The sequence below is a fragment of the Blennius ocellaris genome, assembly GCF_963422515.1.
Source record: "Blennius ocellaris genome assembly, chromosome: 9".
Classification (NCBI taxonomy): Eukaryota; Metazoa; Chordata; class Actinopteri; order Blenniiformes; family Blenniidae; genus Blennius; species Blennius ocellaris.
In genome coordinates this window covers 6235325-6257499 of record NC_137658.1, presented here as the reverse complement: position 1 = coordinate 6257499, position 22175 = coordinate 6235325, and the positions used below count along the sequence as shown (strand labels likewise).

General features: G+C 44.9%; 4 protein-coding genes across 6 annotated transcripts; 1 reads left to right on the top strand and 3 right to left on the bottom strand.

Annotated features, from left to right (window-relative positions):
• Positions 1 to 6488, bottom strand: dnajc4 (DnaJ (Hsp40) homolog, subfamily C, member 4). 2 transcript variants are annotated; one of them, XR_013936768.1, is made up of 9 exons: positions 6439 to 6488; positions 5843 to 5918; positions 4651 to 4787; positions 4323 to 4413; positions 3749 to 3921; positions 2432 to 2599; positions 1066 to 1152; positions 546 to 964; positions 1 to 303 (listed from the first exon to the last, which is right to left on the bottom strand). XR_013936768.1 is itself a non-coding variant. In XM_080502248.1 (8 exons), the coding sequence occupies exons 3-8, from the start codon at positions 4740 to 4742 to the stop codon at positions 868 to 870; spliced, it is 708 nt and encodes a 235-aa protein (XP_080358374.1). In that variant the 5' UTR covers positions 4743 to 4787; positions 5843 to 5918; positions 6439 to 6488; the 3' UTR covers positions 1 to 867. The 2 variants fall into 2 exon arrangements, 1 of the variants encoding a protein (XP_080358374.1); XM_080502248.1 differs by having other exon boundaries at positions 1 to 964.
• A 536-nt stretch (positions 6489 to 7024) lies between these two features.
• nudt22 (nudix (nucleoside diphosphate linked moiety X)-type motif 22) lies at positions 7025 to 10105 on the top strand. Of its 2 annotated transcripts, XM_080501908.1 has the most exons (7): positions 7025 to 7052; positions 7843 to 7994; positions 8456 to 9023; positions 9097 to 9222; positions 9386 to 9483; positions 9800 to 9893; positions 9985 to 10105. In XM_080501908.1, exons 2-7 carry the CDS (start codon positions 7909 to 7911, stop codon positions 10078 to 10080), a joined length of 1068 nt encoding a protein of 355 aa, XP_080358034.1. In that variant the 5' UTR covers positions 7025 to 7052; positions 7843 to 7908; the 3' UTR covers positions 10081 to 10105. The 2 variants fall into 2 exon arrangements, with proteins under 2 accessions (XP_080358034.1, XP_080358033.1); XM_080501907.1 differs by having other exon boundaries at positions 9800 to 10083.
• Positions 10106 to 10323: 218 nt separating this feature from the next.
• LOC308134249 (heterogeneous nuclear ribonucleoprotein U-like protein 2) lies at positions 10324 to 14506 on the bottom strand (the record flags this gene model as incomplete). Its single annotated transcript, XM_080501906.1, has 11 exons — positions 10324 to 10460; positions 10679 to 10716; positions 10797 to 11021; positions 11399 to 11567; positions 11854 to 11955; positions 12047 to 12169; positions 12488 to 12754; positions 12829 to 12941; positions 13026 to 13268; positions 13347 to 13423; positions 14079 to 14506. 11 exons carry the CDS (start codon positions 14504 to 14506, stop codon positions 10419 to 10421), a joined length of 1827 nt encoding a protein of 608 aa, XP_080358032.1. The 3' UTR covers positions 10324 to 10418.
• Positions 14507 to 15718: 1212 nt separating this feature from the next.
• LOC308134217 (transmembrane protein 179) lies at positions 15719 to 20536 on the bottom strand. Its single transcript, XM_080501867.1, has 4 exons — positions 20073 to 20536; positions 19129 to 19266; positions 17918 to 17996; positions 15719 to 17478 (listed from the first exon to the last, which is right to left on the bottom strand). Exons 1-4 carry the CDS (start codon positions 20393 to 20395, stop codon positions 17275 to 17277), a joined length of 744 nt encoding a protein of 247 aa, XP_080357993.1. The 5' UTR covers positions 20396 to 20536; the 3' UTR covers positions 15719 to 17274.
• Positions 20537 to 22175: the final 1639 nt, after the last annotated feature.

Sequence of the window (22175 nt, the reverse complement as noted above, 5' to 3'; positions counted from 1 at the left end):
TCCCTCGGGGGAACAAATAAGGCAGCCAGATAACAGTTCTAATACCTGAAGACTGAGAGGTAAAACTGTGAACGGTGGCTCTCAAGGTTAAAACGAACTTCAATAATACAATTTTTTTTTTCAAGCCTCGTATCAAGCCAAGTATAAATAAATCATTAAAAATTTAACAATTTTCATTCATAGCTTCGGTTTAAAACGCGACATCCCGAGGTCGCGCCCAGCCCGGACTCCAGAGTATCTGGAGGAACGCAGGACGAGCCGGAGGAAGACGCTGCAGGGAGCGAGGAGGTCCACGTGTCGGAACTGTAGATAATGATTAAAGAGAAGCCGTTATTGTGAGTCGTTTCCTGTGAAACGCGATTACGAAATCGCGGTTTCTTTGAAACCACGTTTCCTGAACCATGTGACACCGCGAGCCTCGTCAGTCGCCCCTTCAGCAGCCCCGGGGGCTCAACGCGGAGGAGAAGGGAGTGTCTCCGTCAGACCGAGGAACACATGGGTTTTAACCACAGCCTGTCCATCGCCACTCGGTCTGCTTCAAATACCTGCAGATTTGCACGCCGACATTCATGCGAGAACACAGTTTGGTGCGTTCTGACTGCAGCTCCTCCGAACAAGAGGAATGAGAGGATGAATCCGTCCAGTGATATCTGACTCGCCGTGGTCGTGCACAATATTCATTTTGGAACCCTCCCGAACGACACTCAGGATCTGCAGACAAACACTTAGTGCAGAAACGTGCTCGACAAGGTCAGAGAGACGACCTTCGCGTCCTAAAACTAAAACCACAGCCAGCCTTCCTCTTCCTCCCGCTTGGCAGCTCGAGCGCCGTCGTCATCGTCGTCACCGTCGCAGCTGCAGACGCTCCTACTTGTCCTCTCCTCCGTTGCGGATTTTGTATTTCTCCTGAAACTCGGCGTGTCTCTGCCGCAGGATTTCCGTCTGCTTCTTAAAACCATTGACCCTGTCAAGGAGACGCAGTCACGCTCGGCTTCGCCATTCAAGAAAACGTTAAAAAAAAGAAAAAGGAAACCGGACGGATGCGAGGCGACGCCTTGAACTCACCTCGCCCTCTCTTTGGCTTCGTTGTAAATCTCTGTGATGACTCTGTCCTTCTCGTCCATGAAGGTATTATGAACTTCCTCCAGTTTCCTGAGAGAGTTGGGAGAAACAACTCGAGTCAGGAGAGTAGCTCTGCTTTACCGAAACCTCCGGAGGCTCCTCCGGGTGCTGTTGGGTCGCCTTCATGGGGTTTGTACAGCTGTGACAACAGATCCCCGCCGCACAACCCAACATCCCAACAAACACCAAGTGGCACCAAGTCAAGCCAGTGAAAACAAACACGCGGGGCCGCAGGTCGGGAGGTTTGGCCAAGACACACTTCCGAGGTGAAGTGACGGCGAGGGAAGTAAAAACTCATCCATAATATTACAGAAGCGACACATCATGGAATAAATGGATTGCGCCACTCGCTTTCCCCCCGATTCTTCCAGAAAAACGTGCAAAGTGATTTTAACTTAGCGATCTAATCTTTCAAACAGCGGCATCGTTTCAAACTCCTTTGACTTCAAGCAAACATTTAAACCAACGTCTCCCAGTCTTATTGAGATTCCCACTGTGTTTATGTGTATTTTAGATTTTTTTTTTGTAAAGTGACCTGGATTAGGTCAAACCTAAAGAGGAAACTTTCTTTTCAACATGAATGTAAATGACTTCGCTTTATGTGGATATCTCATTAGATCAGCAACGATTCAAGTTTCGACAGAACAACTCTTAAGTAGGTGCCGGTAAACAACAGCTGGATGGTCGCAGAATTAAAAAAAATTACTTAATGGGCTTGATTGCAAACTGTCTAAACCAGGGGTGTCAAACATGCGGCCCGGGGGCCAGAACCGCCATGTGATTTTTTTTTTTTTAAGTATAAATATGAAAACTGACAGAGGCTGATCTAAAAACACTGGATTGGCAAAAATGACATTCAAACCCGCCCTTGGTCAGAATTAATGAATGCATCTGTGGAGGTCACATAACACAACACCTTTCACAATAAAGGTGTCCAATTTATGTGAAGTGATACTTTAGACACATAAACTCAAAGAAAATTCCAGATGATGACAAATTGTTTTAATCCTGAATAAAAATATGATATCCAGATACAGGCGACTGAGGTTTTTTTTTTTTGTTTGCAAATATAATATCTGATTAACTTTAATATGGAAATTTCAGAATAGACTGGCAAATTCTTGCAGTTACAAAAGGATCAAAAGAAGGAAAGACTTTGACATTTGTCCATATCTGCAGTTTAATATGTTCTGTTTGACTTGTTTGGCCCTCCAGAGGTCAGATTAGGGTGGATGTGGCCCCTCAACTCAAATGAGTTTGACACCCCTGGTCTAAACCGCCACGCGTCACAATCGCAGTGTTTCCCCACCTGAAGAAGACGCCGTGCGCTCCGATGCTCAGCATCATGGCGATGACGCAGTACGCCACCAGGCGGAAGTTCCTCCTCCTCCGCTTCTGCTGCTCCTCTGCCGTCGTCTCCTGAGCCTGAGAGTGGCGGAACTGCTCCCAGTAGCGCACGTTATCCTGTGCGTCGGCGCTGGTGGAAGAGAGACGACAGAGACGGAGGGAGGCGTGAGGAAGAGAGGGGGAAAAAAAAAACAAACAAAAAAAAACCTCCATCAAGCTGTGACGCCTCGAAAACTCATTTGTGATTCTGGCTCCTGAAATGCAGCCGACCGATCGATCCGAGATGCGTGTCTTTGGATGGCGGAAGAAAGCCGAGGGGGAAACCCCCACAGATATTTTTGGTTCGTGCACTGAAAAGGGAAACGTGATGTTTTGGTGTTTTGTCGAGGGCGTGTTAATTAGAAGAAGGAGAAGGAAAAACAAAGCCGAGTCATGATTTGCTGAAAAGACCTTGTGAAACGCATCAGTATTAACAATGGCCGCATTCCTCTTTGCGGAGGTCCTTTGTTCACGCCGGTGCACCATCATGACTAATTGGGACATTTAATGAAACTGTGTCACCGGTAACGCCTCCAGCGTTTTCTGGACTGTGACGACAGTCTTGAAAATACTTGTGTTTTACACACAAACGGCCCCCGGAGACACCAAATCTGGATTTAAACTGATCACACACATGTCACACACGTGCAGCATCTCTGTCAGAAATCACCTTCTTATTGCATATTAACATCTCTGATGGGTCATTTCGGATTACCCTGGTGTGTGTGTGTGTGTGTGTGTGTGTGTGTGTGTGTGTGTGTGTGTGTGTGTGTGTGATGAACCGGTGACCCATGCTTAGTGTCAGTTGGGAGCTCTATCCTCACATGACCGTGAGCTGGATAAAGCAGGTACAGAAAGTGAATGGATGAATAAACAGACCGTAAAAGAACTAAGTAAAAAAAAAAACAGATCCATTCCTTACTGAGCATTTCCATGACAATTTAATTCTAAGTTGATGAGGATTTTCATAAGAAGGACTTCATAAGAAAAACAGATTTGCAACGCACGGTATTTTTCTTCAACAAGCTTGTCTCCTGTCAAAACGACTCTCCTCCGAGTACAAACACGTTCGGCACAGCGGTTGTTTTGACTGACAACGGTGACTGTTAAATATGTCCCCCCACCCCCCCCTCGCTAATGGAATCAGTCAACATGACTGGCAGCCCTCCAAACGTTCTGCCATTGTCGTCGCCGATCAGACATTTGTTTATTTGGGTCAGATTCGCGGCGATCCCCTCACCTGGGTCTGTGGCCGGCGGCCGATCCGAAGGCCTGGCTCCCCCTGTACGGCTGCTGGATCTTGAAGTCGTACTCCTTCCTGCTCGGCTCTTTGCTCAGGACTCGGTAGGCCTCGTTCAGCTCCACGAACCGGCTGTGCAGCGCCGGGTTTGAAGGGTCGCTGTCCGGGTGCAACTGTGAAACGAGCGTCAACGGACGGCGATGGGGTCCACAGACAAAAGGCAAGCAATGAAGCAGTGGATCTGCCGGCATCAATTAATACACAAAGACGCTTTGTAAAACAAATGCGAGCAAGTGGGAGGGTTCCAAATTGCGGCCAAGTTTTTTTTTGTTTTGTTTTGTTTTTTTTCCTTCCTCCTCCTCTCCAAGGGGGTGACAGGGGTCACTTCTCAATTATGCCAGAACGACAAGTTAAATACACACGTCCATCCGTATTTACACTGAGAGCCGCAGCACTGAAAACAAACTGTGAGGAAGCCCCTGTGGGAAGAAGTCATCCAGTGTTTGGACGTTGGCTGTGAAACGCTGCCCCCGTGTGGCCGCAGAGGCAGACAAGACAAATGAGGCTCTTTTACCTTCTTCGATTTGTCAAAAAAAGCATTTTTGATTTCCTCCAACGAGGCGTCAGACTTGACTCCCAGGAGGTCGTAGTAGTTCACAGCTTTTCTGTTGGTAGAGGGAAAAAAAGAAAAAGGAAAAGCTTCAGATCAATCAGAAAGCAGAGCAAAGACACGGACAACTCACACAACGTAGATCGATGACGAGGTGACACTTTTGCGTAAAATCCAAGTGTTTTTCGGCGTGTTTGTGTCGTGCTCTTAAAACTAAATGGCGTGATAATAAAACTTTCTGGCAGACAGAGGAAACAGATTTAGCTTTTGTTTGTCAATAGACCTGTCATACCTGTGTGTGTAGCTCTGGGAGAACAGCCGCAGTCCGTTCTTGCAGCACCACAAACAGCTCTGACACAGACGCAGCTGAGCCTCCAACTGCATGGCGACAAACTTCACTTGACCGATATGAGCTGGGGCGACACGTTTCTATTAGATTATGAAAGAAAGAGCATAGTACGAGAAAGCCACTAAAAACACACACACAGACTTTTTAAAAACATGTACAAATGTCCCACTGTACCGTACACTCACAATCCCAGTTGGGAGTAAATTGGAATATCCTGAGAAAGCCTGCAGGTGCATAGGAAGCTTCAAAAGCTCGAACTCAAACCAGGGATTATCCTCATTGTGAAGCAGGAGGGCAAACCACTTCTTAACTGTGCTGCGCCTAATATCGTTATATCCAAAATGTTCCATGATACTGTACAACAGGCTGTACATGTTATCTAACGTTCCTGAATGTAATAACTCATTTGATTTCCAGTCAATCTGTCTAAAATATCAATAAAATATCCCATTACACTTAAAATTCAAAACCAATATTTACCTGATAAGATGTCAAAGAGACGGCAGATTATGCTTAGTGCATGTCAACAGTTTATACGTATTCTACTACAATTATTGTGATAATAATGTTTCATGTCAAACACTTCAAGTTGAAAGGGAACATTTTCCCAGCTCAACACCAACACTGAATCTGGAAAGGGTGTGCTGTAGTTGTACTATGAATCTGACAGATATGTTGTTCACAGGGATGTTCAGTGTGCACCTGTAGAAAGAAACTGGAAATTTGATTCTCAAATTCAAGTTTGAAGTGATTCTCAAGTGATTCTCTGTTAACTTGTACTCAATTACAAAATAAAAGTACTTCTGCTTTCAAGCACAATTAATAACGTGATTTTCTGAATAACTTCTTGAAATGTGCTTTTCATCAGCATTTTTATTGAATTTTCAAAAGCTGACACAGTTTACCTGTATACAACATGAATGTTTTAAGCATATGCAAAGAAATTAGGTATATAATAATACCACTATTGTTAACTAAGTGTTTATTATTAGTCATGAAGTTGCACAGTAGATTTAATGGTGTTAATGGAATATAGGGGTGAGTAAAACTACATACTGTTACAAATACTAACTCAAATGCAAGTATCCAAAAACACTGACAACAGGATTGAGAGAGCTTACAAACTGTTTTTTACCTTTCAGTGTGTTTTCAGTGTGTTTCCATCGAAAACGCAGGAGTCAGCAGTTCTTCCCTCCTCTGTCCACATGTGACTGAGGAGCACAACAGAGAACACATTTTTTTTTTTTTACTCCACATGTGACTGAGGGCCAAAAGAGAACCCTTTTTTTTAAATTAATTTCTTTTAAATTCTGACAACCTTGTGCGTAAAAACGCACTAAAACACAACGGAGGGGGCGGGGCCACTCTTTAATTAATCAAACCTAGTTTTAAATATACTCCGATTTACCGATTGCTACCTGCATGAGCAACACAGACAGCGGCAGAGATCGTCGTGGGTTTTATATTTGAGTTGTGGTAAAGATGAAACGGTTCCAGCTGTGAGGGGAAAGCGGACACACTGTCCTGCAGGGACACATTGTTCTGCTGCCCGAGCAGCTAATGCTAACCTGAGTGCAACAACAAACACTTCTGCTGCCAATAGCTTCACACACAAAAAACACCTGACAACATCCGACGAGGCTAGAGAGTAAATAGATATTCATTACAGAGCGTGCTGCAACGTGGAAACGTTCTTAAAACAATGGGTAAGACTCAAGAGAGGTGACATACCAGAGGAACTGTGTTATAACACTGCAGCTGGAGAAGAGCGTCAAACTCCCGACAGTCCGCAAACGCACCAATGACTCTTCATAATAAAACTACATCCTCCTTCTTGGTGTTTACGAATAATTTTGATGTATTGGTATTTATATTTGATCTCTATTGCTGGTAATCATGCAATTAATGTAATGTGAGTCTTTTGTCTTGTGTCTTTTGTGGCCTTTTTGTGGCTCACTGTCCATTTCCCAAAAAATACTTTCGACGATGAGCGGATGTTGTGTATAACCACGTGTCGCTTGACTATGGCCACTGGGGCGCCACACAATGCTTCCCCGGTATGTCGCGGGTTCGAGCCCCGCCGTTTATCAGCAGGTTCCTCTGGGTTTTGTTACAACTGAATTCTCCAAAATGGAACGAATAAAGCGTTATCTTATTTTATGTATCACCTCATCTTGTCCTGCACTACCTCCCGGTGAAGTATGACTGCAGTTTCACCATAAAAACATACCGGTCTCTTCCATCACGGTGGCTGCAGTTCACACGTCCGCCGCTCAGCGGTGATGATGAGCAGGTTTTACCTTCCGTCAGAACAGAGGAAGAAGCTGCTCCGCTGCCTCTCAAAGGTAAGGGGAATGTCTGTTTATTTAATATGATATAAAGGTGTTTTTTTCTCTGCCTACATTAGCGTAAATTAAGTCAAAGCTTTGGGAGAGTCTGCATTACACTTGACAGACTTAAAACGAATCAACAATAGACACCGGATACGACTCAGTTCAGGTCCATTGACTCTAAACTTTTCTATATTTGACTCCTTCCCGTTTAACAGGTTCAGCATTTAAACAACTCTGGCGAACAAATGTATCTCTCTCAATCTGGAATTAAACCGTCTTCATTGGTGACATTTAATTTGATTTCTACTTCTTTGATAATGGATTTTAAGGTGACTTGCTCCGTCATGTCATTTAAATGTGAACCTCCAGCATCATCTGTTTAAACACCTGTGGTTTTACAGGGTGCTGCTGCTGGTTTAGGAGGTGAAGTTACAGGTGTGTCTCATTCAGCATTGTATCAGTATTACTCTGAGAGCTTTACATACACTCCAAACTATTGACTTTATGTGGTTGTACAGGCTCCACCACATACCAATGAAAAATTGTTGTTTTCAATGGAAGAAGCCTCGGGATTATATAATAAAAAAAACTCCCACGTTGAAAACACAAGTATTGTCTATTAATGTGATGGCGTACGCTTAGATGACAAGGGAATGTCGACGTTGTTATAGGCAGAATACCAACATGTGACGAGCAGGAACAGATTATGAGACACTGTGTCTGTGTCATTCTGTTTCACTCGGCTGTAGTTTCTAATGTAGCTTCAGCTTTGGTATTCAATAATTGTACTTTGACTTGACAGCTTCTTCTTGAAAGGACATCAAGGGAATCCAGAGGACACGCCAATGGTTCAACTGAGTGAGAAGTGATGGACCCTGAGGTGTCGGTGCTGTTCCACTGTGCACACTGGAAGGGCCTGCTGGAGGCTCAAGTTCAAGTGGCGCTTTCTGAGAGGTAAAAACATGAAGCAGTGTCTTTACCCACTCAGGGGACAGTGGCAGGTGGGAGTTTGACTTGGGCGGTTCACCTGCTTATGATTGTTGACCGACTAATAGGAAACGTGAGCTGGGATTAGACCATTGTGAGACATTAGTTAGTTTTACCCTACTGATGATGTGTTGTTGCAGTTAGTAATTCATGCATGCATCAGGGGCAGGGGTTGTTGATATTGGTAGTTGGTAACTTTATGACTTTTAAAATGCAGAAACAAACATATGAAGATGTTGAAGTATTTCCTACGATTGTTAATTAATAACAATTAATAACATGCTCATTGTTATGAGCATGTTATTAATAACATGCTCATTGCCGTTGCTGGTGAGTGTGACGCTTTTACTTCAGGAGTTTATAACAAATACTCTGAAACTGACATTAACCGCATTGGAACTGATGTGTTGTTTTGTTTCTTCCTTCAGATTTAACAGGCAGACCGATCCGGCTGTGGAGCGTCACATATCGGAGCTCTGGACCAAGCGGGTCTCCAAGGAGCCGTGGCTTTTCAACGGGGCCAAATTCAGACTGCATTCCTTCTGCTTGACGTCTCCGAACCCTTTCCCCAGTGTCCCCGTCTCGCAGGGCGCCGGGGACCGGGACACTCGGAGGCTGGAGGATGTGCGCAAAGGGAATGGATGTATGAACGAAACGGAGGGTGCACAGAGCGGCGAGGAGCAGATGGATGGTGTATCAGAGCGGAAGAGCTTCACATGTGAACTGGCCCCAGTCTCTGGGCCGCTCCTCACTCTGAGACTGGGCCTTACGTGCTACAAAGACTACCTGGGAACAAACTGGTCGAATCAAGTGGCTGAGCTCCGTCAGCGGGGATGGGCGGAGTTCGACGACCCTCTGGCGCTGCTGGCTCAGCCTCTGGGGGTGGGCGCCGTGCTGTGTACCGACGACGGCCAGGTGGTGTTCATCAGGAGGAGTCAGCGGGTGGCAGAGGCCGGAGGGCTTCTGGACGTCCCCGGAGGACACCCGGAGCCCAAGGTAACACGACGGAATTTCGGGAATGAGCGTCACAATGGGATCACTGTGGTGTTTGTGTCCCTGGCCTGCTCAGGTGGTGGGCGAGCTCCTGGGGCTGGAGGTGAGCGAGGATCAGATCGGCGTGACGATGATGAAGCCGAGGCCAGAGCTCGTCGTCTCTGAGCTTTTCTCCTCGGTGTGTGCAGAGATCAGAGATGAGGTAGGAGTTCGGTAAACATCGTACAATTATAATTAATGTCCTATAGATTGAGGATGGACTTTGTATCAGTAACTTGTGGAATGATGGGCGACACAGGAGAAAAATAAGCAAAGCTTCTGTCGCTTCCTCAAACTCTTGGACCGAAAAACTGTTGTGTCCACAGGTGAATATTCCCCTTGCCTCCCTCCGAGCGCCCGTCCTCCTCGGCATCGCTCTGAATCACACCAGCGCTGGAAGACCAAGTGCTGAGTTCTATGTCAGGTACTCATTCATGCTGCTTTCTGTGAACAAAATTCATTCATTCAAAGCAATGATTTGCTGTGAGTCGTTCAAACCCGTCACTTAAATTTGTATCCAAATCATGTGTCCTTCACGTTTTTCAGTTCAGCGGTGGCCACTAAATTTCTATTCATGCCAAGTTAGAAACAGAAAATTCCCCTGAAGACATATTTAGGATTGTACGACTGCAGGACACGGAAACTTCTCAGAGGAAGCAAAATAATCTGATCAGATGCAGTGACTCATCACAGACAATGTTATGGGAGATAATCACGTTTTAATCTTGTGTCCACCTCAGCTGCTCACTGACTTCTGATGAAGTGAGAGATTTGTACTGGAAGGGAGGTGCAGAGGCTCACGAGTCCACGGACATCGTCTTCTCCAGCAGAGAGGTCAGTATCATGTACGTCCAGGTACGTTGTCATTTGTACAGCAACACTGTTAATCGACGTCTGTCCTGTGAATTATGTTGTTTTAATGAAGGACGTGCTGCAGCTGGACGGAAGCAGCCCGCTGTGGTCGGAGATGTGTCCTTCTGCGAAAGGAGCCGTGCTGCTTTACCAAAAATGTGAAACCTGAGGGAAAAGCTGGAAGCATCGCGGAGGGGATCCACACACACACACACACACACACACACACACACTCATGATGACAATCTGATGGATTAGAGTCAAACCGTCATCAATTTAGATTCCTAAAATACCAAATCTGATGTGAAAATGCGCATTTCTCACTATTTGTACACGCAAGATACATTTTATTAAAAATATTTTTGGGATAAAATCTGTTTAAAATTCTGACTTTTTTTGTCTAAGTTACATTTTTTTTTTATTCAGAAAAGAGTCAAAAAACTGCAGTCTCGAAGGATAAAAACGATCAACTCAGAGTTCACATCTCTCTTCTCACTGCAGGTTTCATCACCAGTGATTCTCATTTCCGCTGTAGTAGCAGCTCCCATCCTGGTGAAAATAAAAAAATGAGACGGAAGAAAATCAAATTTAGAGGTTTTGAGTAAAGAATCTGAGCAGCTGCACTGTGGATCAAAACAACCGATCTGTACAAGAAGAAATGTGCCTTTAAGTTACTATTAAGTCCTGTTGTGTTAAACTATTATGGAAAAAAATCACCCTCTATAGTAAGTGAAAGATTTATCGTGAGTTAACGCGAGTACACTCACATATCTCGGCTGCATGTTGATCCCCGAGCAGTTCCACCCTACAACACAAAACATTTTAATCAGAAAGCGTCTCGCCGGGTCTCTACATTAACCTCCCGCCACGCCTCGTCATGCTGACCGGGCAGCGCCGCCCACTGGTTCCTCCGCAGGACTGTGGGGCCGTGAGGGTGGGGTCTTTTCCTATAAAGTCGAGGCTTCCTCGCTTCCTTGGGGACGTGCGGCAGCAGTCTGCGCGCCTCCTCTTTCAACTCCTGCAGGAGCTTCTGCGCTCCATCCTGCTGCTGCTCGACGTACTGCAGCTCTTCCAGCAGGTCGGCCTGACGCTCCGGGAGGCTGCAGCTCACTGCAGGAGGGGAACAAAACAAAACGCGCAACACAAAGACTTGATTAGCAGGGGGAATTTTACAATTTGCCTCGGCTTTTGCCCAAACAAATACAAAAACGCGTTGCACGCACGTGACGAAAGACCGCCTGCTGTGTTTATGACCGATATAAAGTGCCGCACCTTATTAGGATGAGTCCGTGCTAAAACTGCAACTTTGCAGTGAAACTGAGGCTGGCAGACAGAAAGCGTTGCATAATAACCAAGAGCATTCATAGTCAGGGGTTCCCTCCTCCAAAAGATGATGGTTTAAGCATGAATATCTTAGAATTTGCACAAAGACATTCTTCGGTAACGACCAAACCATTCCTACAAAATAAAATAGAAACAGGTGAGACCTTGGAGTTTGAGGAGGGACGTCTCGGGGATGAGCTCTCCGTCACTCAGCTGACGCTGCGACAGGCGCCTCTTCCACTCGGCTGCGGAGGGGAAGACCACCACCACCCGCCGCCTGAATCCTGCAAACCGCTGCAGCTTGTGACGACGTGCAGAAAAGTGGATGTTGCACTAGAGACAAAGAGCAGGAGAGTTACCATCTCGTTTGACTTTATTTTGATGTTCAGGAGGCTAAAAAATACCCAATATAGATTTTTTTTTTGTATTATATCTACATATAGGTTCATATTGCATCTCTTTAGGAACCAAATCCTTCCATAAAGTTCAAGGGTGCTTTTGAATAAGGCCACCATATTGTCTCCAATAGGCTTGTGAGTAAAAGTAAGCGTTTGAATGAACCTTTACTCTTTATTATCAGCACGTTATAGACGAGTTGTTTTCAGAAGTGATGAGTTACCTGGTCGAGGATGTAGTTACCGGGCGTCTCGGCAGCGACCTTGATCAGGTCGGTCAAACACTGAGAGGCTTGCTGCAGCATGTCCTCCCTCCGTCCACCTCTCTAAACACCAACGCAGACGATCCGCCGGTCAGAAGTGAGACGCCGTCGTCGAATGTTAAAACCCGAGAGACGAGCTGGTGCTTCGACTGACCGTCATACATGCGAGCAGCTCCTCCGTCCCCAGCAGCCGGAACTGTTTCTCTGGATGTTGTTTCATGTGTGTTTTGGCCCAGAAGCTCTTCCCAGAACCAGGCAGACCCACCATCAGAACTACCTGATGATCCAGAGAGAGAGAGAGACTAACCCTTAAAACCAAACCACCGGGATGTGAGGATGTCCGCCAGTCACTCGCCTTTGGACCGGAAACATCTTCGTTATTTGTACAGAGAACATAAGATTTGAGACTCACTGAAATATGCAAAAAGTTTAATAATTGTAATTTGGGCCTGCTATTAACCAAAACACAATGCTGCCCGGACATCGACTATGTAAACGCCACCAGCGATAATATAGTTGCCTATTTCAAACACTGTAAATGAGAATCAACGTCTCAATCATGATACATTTTTCTCAATTTCCGCTCATCTCTCACCTCACAATTGGATCTGGAAGTCGCAGGTGGCCGGGACCTCACCATCTGCCCGACAGGGAGAGCGACGAGCGGCGTGAACCCCGGGGGGGCGGGGTACCAGGGTGGAGCGGCGGGCTCCAGGTGCAACCTGACAGAGCAGCTCTTACAGAGGATGTGAGGGAACAGGGGGCGACCCTGAAGTAGCGCCGGCTCCAGGGAAAAGGCAACTCCCATTGAATTGCCGTTCTTATGGAAAGAGAGCTCGACGGCGCCACCTGTTGAAAAAGACTGCCGTGCACACGCGTGTGAGAGGGGAGAGGAGGAATGCCGACACAAGTCTCAACGCAAAAGCGTAAACTTACTGCGAAACAACCGATGATGTCGCCCTCTGAGAAAGAGTCTCCAAACTGCTCTTCCTTTCCCGCCGATACTTTTTTACCGCGTCCATCGTAAGAAAAAGAAAGTTCATCCTCACCTGGTATGGAAACAGAAGCATGCCGATTAAAACGTCCAAACAAAGAAAAATAAGAACGAGTACTTCAGACGAGTTAGAAGTTACCCAGCAGCAGGGAGGCGTCGGCCGCTGACCAGCCCACCCTCAGACCGCAGCGCTCCCTCACGTCTTCCTCTTCCTGCCGCGAGGTCAACAGCTTCTTCTCCAGCCTGACCTCAAAGCTCACGCTGCCCCGCTGCACCCCGTGGGTGAGCCTGCAGCCCGACCACAGCAGGGGGTATTGGGCCCAGAACCGCGGGTGCCCAGACCGCCCATCAGCGTCCGCCTCAAAGTGGAGGTGCCGGCAATCTGTGTCGATCGCAAACGAGGACAAATCTTCAGCTGCGTTGGTTCATTTCGAGGTCTCAAGAGCTGAAAACTACTCACGGGGATCTAATCTGACTTTATCTGCTTCGTGCGCCTCTTCCTCCTCGCTCTCAACTGGTGGCGGCGGCGATTTGGCTCTGGTTGAGGAAGAAAAGTCACACACCTTAACAGTAACAGTAACAACACGTGACCATGTAACTAACATGTAAAGCTCTGCTCCACTATAGATGAACGACAGTAAACATCAATCAGAGTTTCCCAAGGACTCAGAAAACTATGCTTCTTTGCATCAACATGCAAGAAGCAAATCCAGGTAAAAAAAAAAAACTAAACAAAGTTGATGTAGTTTTTAGTTCCTCTGCTCCTCACCTGTGGAACAAACTTCTTGAACACCTGAGGACTGCTCACACACTCACTTACTTTAAATCAGGCCTTAAAACACTATTATTTTCTCAGGCTTTCCATTAAACAATAGATTTTACTTACCCAATCAACTCTGTGTTAATACAGTTTTAACTTTACTTATTCTCATGTTTATGCCTTTCTAACAAATACAGTTTTAATGTGTTTCTTAATCACATAAGATTTAATGTATTCCCTTGTAAAGCATTTGGCGTGTGTCTGAATTGTGCCACGGAAATACATTTCTCTTGCCTCTCAAGTGTTTCCAATGTCGTTAATCGGAATTTGTGTAGAATGAAAACCAGCAATATAAGCCCTCTCGATAGTTTTATGAAAAACTACGTTTTAAATCTCTTTTGTGAGATCTTCTTCACTGTGATAATACGTCACCTCTTGTATCGTATCTCCTCCTTAAACTCGTAGAAAGCTCTTCCCCTGACCTCTGCGGGTCCCGGCTCCTTCACCGGCTCTGCTCCTCCATCAGCGGCTGACGCCGCCGCAGGGGGCCGCCCCGGTGCTGCTGCTGCTGCTGCTGGAGGAGAGCCGGGGCCAGCGTCGGTCTGTGTGGCCGAGTCTCTGAGCTCTTTAACGAGGCGCGCTTCAGACAGCGGGGCGCCCGCGGGCTCTGCCGGCGGAGACCGGAGCCCGGTGGTGTCTGTCGGTGCCGCGGGGGGAGCCTCTGAGCTCAGCACCGCCTCGGACGCGGACCACAGCCGCTCCACCAGGTCAGCCTTCAGTCCTCTGCTGTCCAGTCGCAGCTCCTTCAGTTTACAACGCAACTCGGTCACTTTCAACTTTTTAATGTCCTCAAGCTTCATGGCTGCCGCGTGAGCGTCAACTCAGTTGTCCTGTCGCGAAAGAAAAATTACTAGTTAAAAAGTGGAAAGGAGCGACTGGACCAAAACAACAATTCAATATGGAGCCCTGGATCCTGATTGGCTCCTCTTCTTCTTCTTTTGTGTTTTTAAGGCAGTTTGCTGCATTGTCCAAGGCGCATTACCGCCACCACCTGGGCTGGAGTTGGAACAAGTTGGAACAAAATAAGGCATCCTGATTGGCTCCTCGTTTATTCTTCTCTATGAATTTAGGCAGGTCGGACGTATGCGCGAGTTATACTGCGATCCAGCGGTGACTTACGTCATTACATCTGGACACAAAGACGCGGAGCTAAAAATGAGAGTACAACATAAAATATATTTCTTCTCATTATTATAAAAAAAAAAAAGAAAAGATCTGTACATTATCTTCATCCAGACGTCAGATTTGTTTCTTTTATTTGTGAGGGCTTGATATGATCTCTCCAAAAAACATCCCCAAAATGTTTGAAAACCTTTGTGGTGAGTGAAATATTTGAGTTACACTGTAAATAATCGAAGTTCTCGAAATTCTCTATAAAAAATTTTTTATAAAAAAAAACAACTATTACTGATACTCAAAATAATCAGTTACAAAATTAGAACTGAAACATTGAAACAAACCAAACAAAGGGGGTCACTTATATGGGTGGTTTAGTTTATTTTCCTTTCTGATTAAAGACAACTGTGCACAGAAATGAATGCAAGTCAAATGTGTGAATGGATAACTGTCATCTGGCCACGGCCCCTTACGTAAAGAAACAGATAACTAATTAATCTCTGTTTGCATAGGTCTGTTATTTGTCTCATGGTTTCATCTGAACTAAATCTCAGTTTCTATTACAATTGTGCAAAATATAACAGGGTATTTCTGCATAATGGCTACAAAAAATAATAATAATAGATATATGCTGATGGCTCACCAGGGAATGCATTTCTGATTTGATTAGACTTAAAAGTAAAACTACCAGAATTTAAGCTTTTCTTGTTTCAAGAAATATTTTGAACAGATTGAGTATTTTTGGCCTGAATTATAAATAATTGCAATCGTATTCATATTAAAAGTTAGCGCTTCAGAAAGTAGCTTGTAATTAATTTCTAATGCCGAGAAAAATCTAAAACGTGAGTGGATTTTTAAAAATGTGGGAATTACGACAGTCTTCCTTTAGTAATGGGAGGCATGTTATTTATTCAAAACAAGACAGATCCAAAAAAAAAAACATAAATATGAATAAACACAAACAGATATAACGGGTAAAAACAAGCAGTTACTATACAAAAACGTCTCAAACATCACAGTCAGGTTGAAGTGACGATGCCGTCGCCTCGTCCCTTTACTTCAGATTTTCCCGCTCAGCGGTTGGTGCGTCATTACGGCTGCTTGGGGCAGTGAGAGGAAGAAAAAAAGCTTCTATACCACTCTGAATCATTTGTCTTGCGACGTCAGCAAAGATGGTCGCTTCTTCCTCGTCACTGACCCCACAAAGCTCCGCAGGAATCTCTCCCAACCCGAACTCCCACAGCCGACCCGAGTTATGTGAGAAGATTTCACTGCTTCACAGAGAGCAGCTGCATCCACACCGACCGCATCATGAAAAAAATTTATAATAATAATAATTAAAAAATAAACGCCGTCACAAGAGGAGAGGGGTTCGGCGGCACAACAGAACAACAAGGTCATGCTCACACGGCGAGTCTGTTTCACCGACACGGTGGCATCTATAACACTCTTTTTTCTCTTTTTTGTAAAATCCCTTTCGGACGGTAGAGTAATGCGCCTCAGTGGGAAAATCTTCTTCACAGCTTTACAAACCAGTGGGAGGAAGTAACAAAAATGCAATATTACTGCAGACGTACGCCAACTGCACTGTTTATCCTTTTCCCACTCGTACTCCCAACGCTTTAATACAAAATATCTGCATGTCTTACTCTTTAAAATAGATTTTTTTTTTGTTACTTTCGTTTTAAGCTTGGTTTTTGGATTTGACAAGCAAATCAAAAAGGTTTTCTGCATCGGTCGGGTTGGTCGGCGATGCGTCGAGAAGACAATCCCTTTACCTATCAAACCGTGCGGAGCGACAAACTAAATGTAACAGAAGGGGGAAAGAAAAACACAGAATCTGTCGACCATCAAATCCATGAAAGGGAAGACGAGAAACAATATTGGAAATAACGCAGATTTAAACGCAGCATCCTTGATCTGATTGAAGAGAAACGTTTATGGCTGTTGCCTTAAAGAAAAATAAACGAGGGCTCCTTTTTACTTTTGGTTGAGGGGGGAAAAAAAACCCGTATCATCATATTTTCATTTTAGCTTTCCTTTTTTTTTTTTAAACCTAAGAACTTGTGTACTTGATGCTCTTGTCTGGCTCATCCTCCCATAACAGTCTTGCATCACAAGAAGCTCATTTTCTACAGTCCGTCGGTCATTACATAACTTATCTTCTGAGCAGTCGCGCGAATCTGAAGTTCTTACATCGACCGTAACAGTCCAGTCAATAAAAAGCGTAACTTAATTCAACGCGTCGAATGAGACCGAGTCCCAATTTTCTGCACGGAGGCTCGAACTCTGCTCGTCTTTTGGATTTCTGTGCTGCAAGTTCGCGGTTATTTTTTTGGTTCAAACGCGCCGTATTCTCCACGCTCTTGTTAGAGACGAGTTATGTGTCGAAGTGAAAAGCAACAGCTACGGGGAGGGGGGGGGGGGGCTTGAACAGACGGAGGTGTGGACTTCAGATCAGGAAGGTGAGCGTCGCCGGCGGGTGCGGCGGCGGCGGCGAGGGCGAGCCGCTGTCCGACGGACTGTATCCCAGCAGCATCTCCTTCTCCCGGAGCAGACAGCGGCCGCTGATGTGCTGGCTGTGCGAGTGGTAGAGCCGCAGGAAGGCCAGGAGGGACTGAACCAGCCACAGGGCCGTCACGCACCACAGGGACGCCTGAGAGCGCGGGGGGGGTGTCAAGGTCACAATCAGCCAGAGCAAAGATGTTTTACGCTGCGGTCTGAACCTCACATCGGATTTCTTTAATCTGGCACTTGTAGCAGCCACGGTGCGTTTCCATGTACCAGATGAGCTCAAGCTCACATTCAAAATGTCATTATTATACAATGCGGGAGTTTGTTTTAAGGAGGTGAAGCAAACTGTGACACTTGAATAGAGCTTGACCAAATTTCTTCAACACTTCATTAATTCAGTAGTGATTCATAAAAAGTACTATACGAGTAAAAACTACAATAAATGCGGCTTCGGCTTCGAACTACGTTACCTGCTCTGCATTGTGTGTGTGAAACACTATATTTTACTATAACTACTACGATTTTGCTTCTTAATTTCTATTTCTAACATTCCCCCGAAGCGTTCAGCGGAGCCCTCCTACCTGCGCCAGACTGAGGTCAGTGTAGAAGGATGAAGTGTCCACGTCCAGGTTGAGTGCGACCGACTGGGACTCGATGCAGCTGAAGGCAGACGGACACGACGGGGTTAGAAAACGTGACGACTCACAGACACGACCAGCCGCCACGTCACAAAACAATAATAAAACGACAACACTGGGTGGCAGGAGCCTGCTGTGGGATTTTTCAAATGGTACAAAAAGAATAAATAAATACTTATATCATGATTGGTTTAGACCAGGGGTGTCAAACTCATTTGAGTTGAGGGGCCACTTCCACCCTAATCTGACCTCTGGAGGGCTGAACAAGTCAAACAGAACATATTAAACTGCAGATATGGACAAATGTCAAAGTCCTTTTGTAACTGCCAGAATTTAAATAGTCTATTCTGAAATTTACATATTAAAGTTAATCAGATATTACTATATTTGCACAAAAAAAAAAAAAAAAATCCTGTATCTGGACATCATATTTTTATTCAGGATTAAAACAATTTGTCATCATCTGGAATTTTCTTTGAGTTTACGTGTCTAAAGTATCACTTCACATAAATGGGACACCTTTATTGTGAAAGGTGTTGTGTTATGTGACCTCCACAGATGCATTCATTAATTCTGACCAAGGGCGGTTTTGAATGTCATTTTTGCCAATCCAGTGTTTTTAGATCAGCCTCCATCAGTTTTCATATTTATACTTAAAAAAAAAAAAAAAAAAAAAAAAAAAAAATCACATGGCGGGCCGGATTAGGTCCTCTGGCGGGCCAGTTCTGGCCCCCGGGCCGCATGTTTGACACCCCTGGTTTAAAGAGTATTCAACAATCGCAAACTACAATTTGAAATTCTGATTTCCTGGAAGGATATTTTTAGCGAACGCGATACGGACTCAAATCACACCCATTTCAAAATTAAACACTTGAGGCTGAAAATCTATGGGATGCATTTTGTGAAGTATTTAAAAGTCTAATAATTCACGGTGTTATTTATATCTCATTACTTTTTTCTTTTTTTTTACTATCAAAGTTTACGACATCAAACACATACGAGTTGTATTTAATATGTGTTTGAGCACGTAAGAGATAATTAGACGACACGAGTGTTTTCGAAGTTTGTTTTTCTGGCAGTTCCAGTGACTTGGTGTCGGTACAGATCTCTTTTTGTGTCTTTTTGTCACGCAGCTCGTCCTCAGACGGGAGTACCTGTACGGCCGCATGTTGTTGTCGGTCACCACGTCGCACCAGGAGCCGAGTCCCAGAGACAGGATGACACTGGAGCCTCCGGACAGGAAGAGCACACACACACTGAGCAGGACGGTGAGGAAGGACGAAAACAGGGTGCTGTGGGGGGAGAGAGAGACACATGACAGCTTCACGCCACCGAAAGGCCATTTGAACCGATTCCTTCGCATACGACGTCCTCGAAGAGCAGGAACTTGCCAGACTTCCCTCAGTAACTGCTTTCAAACAATACAGCAATAACTTTATCATGAGAGTACACTTAAAAAAACAACAAAAAACACACACTCTGTGGCAATGGATCCCTGAAGTCAAAGGAAACTGCAGTGTAGGACAACAGATGAGGTCCTTGATGTTGTACATCAAACAATGAAGATGTACGTCAGATCATACAAACTAATAAGAAATAGCCACATAAATGGGGGTAAATATAAGTGTATATCAAAGGATTTTACAGATAGTACGACTGTTTACAAATAAAGTGATAACTATATCTTGTACAAGATAAAATAAAAAATAGGTCAATAGGTTTCTGTGGCATCAAAATGGTTTTAAAGTCATTGAGAGAGAGAGAGAGAGAGAGAGAGAGAGAGAGAGAGAGAGAGAGAGAGAGAGAGAGAGAGAGAGAGAGAGAGAGAGAGAGAGAGAGAGAGAGAGAGAGAGAGAGAGAGAGAGAGAGAGAGAGAGAGAGAGAGAGAGAGAGAGAGAGAGAGAGAGAGAGAGAGAGAGAGAGAGAGAGAGAGAGAGAGAGAGAGAGAGAGAGAGAGAGAGAGAGAGAGAGAGAGAGAGAGAGAGACTGCAGTGACAGGGGGAAATGTAGGTCAGTGATGATAAGCCTTCATGCTCAACGTGAAACAGCCACCGCAATAACAATAATAACAATAATGATAATAATGATTGCTCCTCACTCGTCGTGCCGCCCGTGCAGGTAGAAGAGGCACCTCCAGCCCTGCGCGGCTCCGTACAGCACCGTGAAGATGCCGACAAACGTGGCGAACTGGCACGCCGCGGGCGGGCCCCACTGCTGCACCACCAGCCGCGAGCCCTCCCCGGCCGGCCCGCCCAGCTCGGCCTGCTCCTCGGTCCTCCAGTAGCCGCTGGAGAACAGCGCGCAGCGGCCTTTGAACGCGGAGCCGTTCAGAGCCATGGGCACGACCACCAGCAAGCCCGCCGCCATGGAGAGGGCGTGGACCGCACAGTGAGCCAGCAGCAGCCGACGGTCCAGCTCCATGACGCACGCGAACCGTGAGAGTCCCACAACCGAGCAGAAGCAGGAGAACTCCTCAACACATCCCCGTGGGTTTCCCCCGAACAACGCCCCTGATGCGCGAGCAGGATGGGGACGGTCTGCAGGATGACGACGGAGGGTCGGTCGGTCACTCTCACGAGCCGCACGTACGACGGGGAGGAGGGGGAGGAGTCAGTCCGTCCGTCCGCACCGAGCGCTCCTCTCTCTGCTGCCACCTGCTGGTTGCTTCTTCTTCTTCTTCTTCTTCTTTTTTCTTCTTCTTTTTTCATTCATTGGCAGGTTACAAACAACTTTCAGGTGCGTACCGCCACCTACTGCACACGAGTGTGTAGCGTCACATACCCACCTTTACATTCCGCCTATTAAATGTGTTGCTCTCACTTCCCCTTCCAGCTTCTTTCTTTCTTTCTGTCGCAAGTTTGACACCGTGTATTAAAATATGTTCCAAATTATCTTTCACGCCTAATCTTGTCAGTATTTGTTCTTTTTACCCATTATATTCATTATTTCATTCAGACCAGCATGTCCCACTCTCATCCCAAAGTCTCATCGTGATAATTTATTCTATTCTGTTCCTTTCTTTAAACATTTTTTGTTTTCTTTTTCCCCTCATTCCTGCCATATTTTCATACCCGTTTCACCTTATCGTTGTTTTACCCTCTCCTTTTCCATAGGGTATTGTAACTGATATATTCTTATCCAGACCCTTTTCTGCTTGGTTGTCTGCCACCTCATCGCCCTCCACCCCTGTGAGACCCGGCACCCAGCAGAACTGTACTGTACCTCGCCACTCCTGTGAAGTCTGTACAGATTGTGCAAATAATGTAGGATATCATCAACACATCAATCTACTGCTTTTGAAATTATAACACCTTAACATGTGGGGATCTGGTTGAATTTATGACGGCACAAATAATGTATAAAGTAATAAATAAACTGCTACCTGTAAACATACAAAAACTGTTGAAAGACAGAGTGGGGGAGGGGATTATAACTTTAGAGGGAAACTAAATGTGAAACAGAATTATGCTCAGACCAATTAAAATAAAAAGTAGGTGTATTTCCATTTGTGGGGTGGTTTTGTAGAATGGTCTTGATAAAGATTAACAAAAGTATGAATATAACGCAATTTAAAAAAATGTACAAAAGATATATCTTTGACAAATGTAAAAAATGAAGGAGACTGTAAATCCAGTTGATGTTAATGGAGCTTGTCATTTTGTTCTTTTTTTGTGTTTTTGATTTATTCTGTTTTCACAAATAGTTCAATTGGAGTATTTTGGGGGGGGGGTTTGGGGGTGGCTTGTTTTATTTTATTTTTTTTGTATTGCCTGTATAGTTATTTTATTGGATTTTTCATTTGTCATTGATGAAGAATAGAGGTAGGACTTGACAAGACCAGGTTTCTTCCTATCCCTTTACGAACAAGTCATGTAAACTATATTGAAATTGGCTTTTTAAACTTTAAAAAAATTTTTTTTCCATTGTTTCATCCAATTCTAATCATTCCTTTCTTTGAAAATTATACACAATTTAATTACTAAATAAAAAAAAGAACAACAAACATTTCAAAGCGCCCAGCAGAGACAGGTTTCTTTTAATGAGTAAAATTAAAGGTCACAAACCTTGGTGTTATGCTGCTATGCTGGTTTCTCAATTACACTTTTGGCTTTCTGCTTCTCTCCACTGTCTATTCCTTCATTCCTTCAACCACTGTTATTGTCATTATTCCCTTAAGCAAAACAAAAAGGACAAAATGTTA

What these genes read in the sequence shown, in the direction of transcription:
- nudt22 (XM_080501907.1), top strand. Translation starts at nt 7,909, where the DNA reads ATGGACCCTGAGGTGTCGGTGCTGTTCCACTGTGCACACTGGAAGGGC. An exon ending in GTGCAGAGATCAGAGATGAG is followed by an intron (nt 9,223 to 9,385) that starts GTAGGAGTTCGG and finishes TTGTGTCCACAG; the next exon opens with GTGAATATTCCCCTTGCCTC. An exon ending in AGTGCTGAGTTCTATGTCAG is followed by an intron (nt 9,484 to 9,799) that starts GTACTCATTCAT and finishes TGTCCACCTCAG; the next exon opens with CTGCTCACTGACTTCTGATG.
- dnajc4 (XM_080502248.1), bottom strand. Translation starts at nt 4,742, where the DNA reads ATGCAGTTGGAGGCTCAGCTGCGTCTGTGTCAGAGCTGTTTGTGGTGC. An exon ending in TCCCAGAGCTACACACACAG is followed by an intron (nt 4,414 to 4,650) that starts GTATGACAGGTC and finishes CTCTACCAACAG; the next exon opens with AAAAGCTGTGAACTACTACG. An exon ending in GCGCACGGCGTCTTCTTCAG is followed by an intron (nt 1,153 to 2,431) that starts GTGGGGAAACAC and finishes CAACTCTCTCAG; the next exon opens with GAAACTGGAGGAAGTTCATA.
- LOC308134217 (XM_080501867.1), bottom strand. Translation starts at nt 20,395, where the DNA reads ATGGAGCTGGACCGTCGGCTGCTGCTGGCTCACTGTGCGGTCCACGCC. An exon ending in CTGCACGGGCGGCACGACGA is followed by an intron (nt 19,267 to 20,072) that starts GTGAGGAGCAAT and finishes CTCCCCCCACAG; the next exon opens with CACCCTGTTTTCGTCCTTCC. An exon ending in CTGACCTCAGTCTGGCGCAG is followed by an intron (nt 17,479 to 17,917) that starts GTAGGAGGGCTC and finishes CCGCGCTCTCAG; the next exon opens with GCGTCCCTGTGGTGCGTGAC.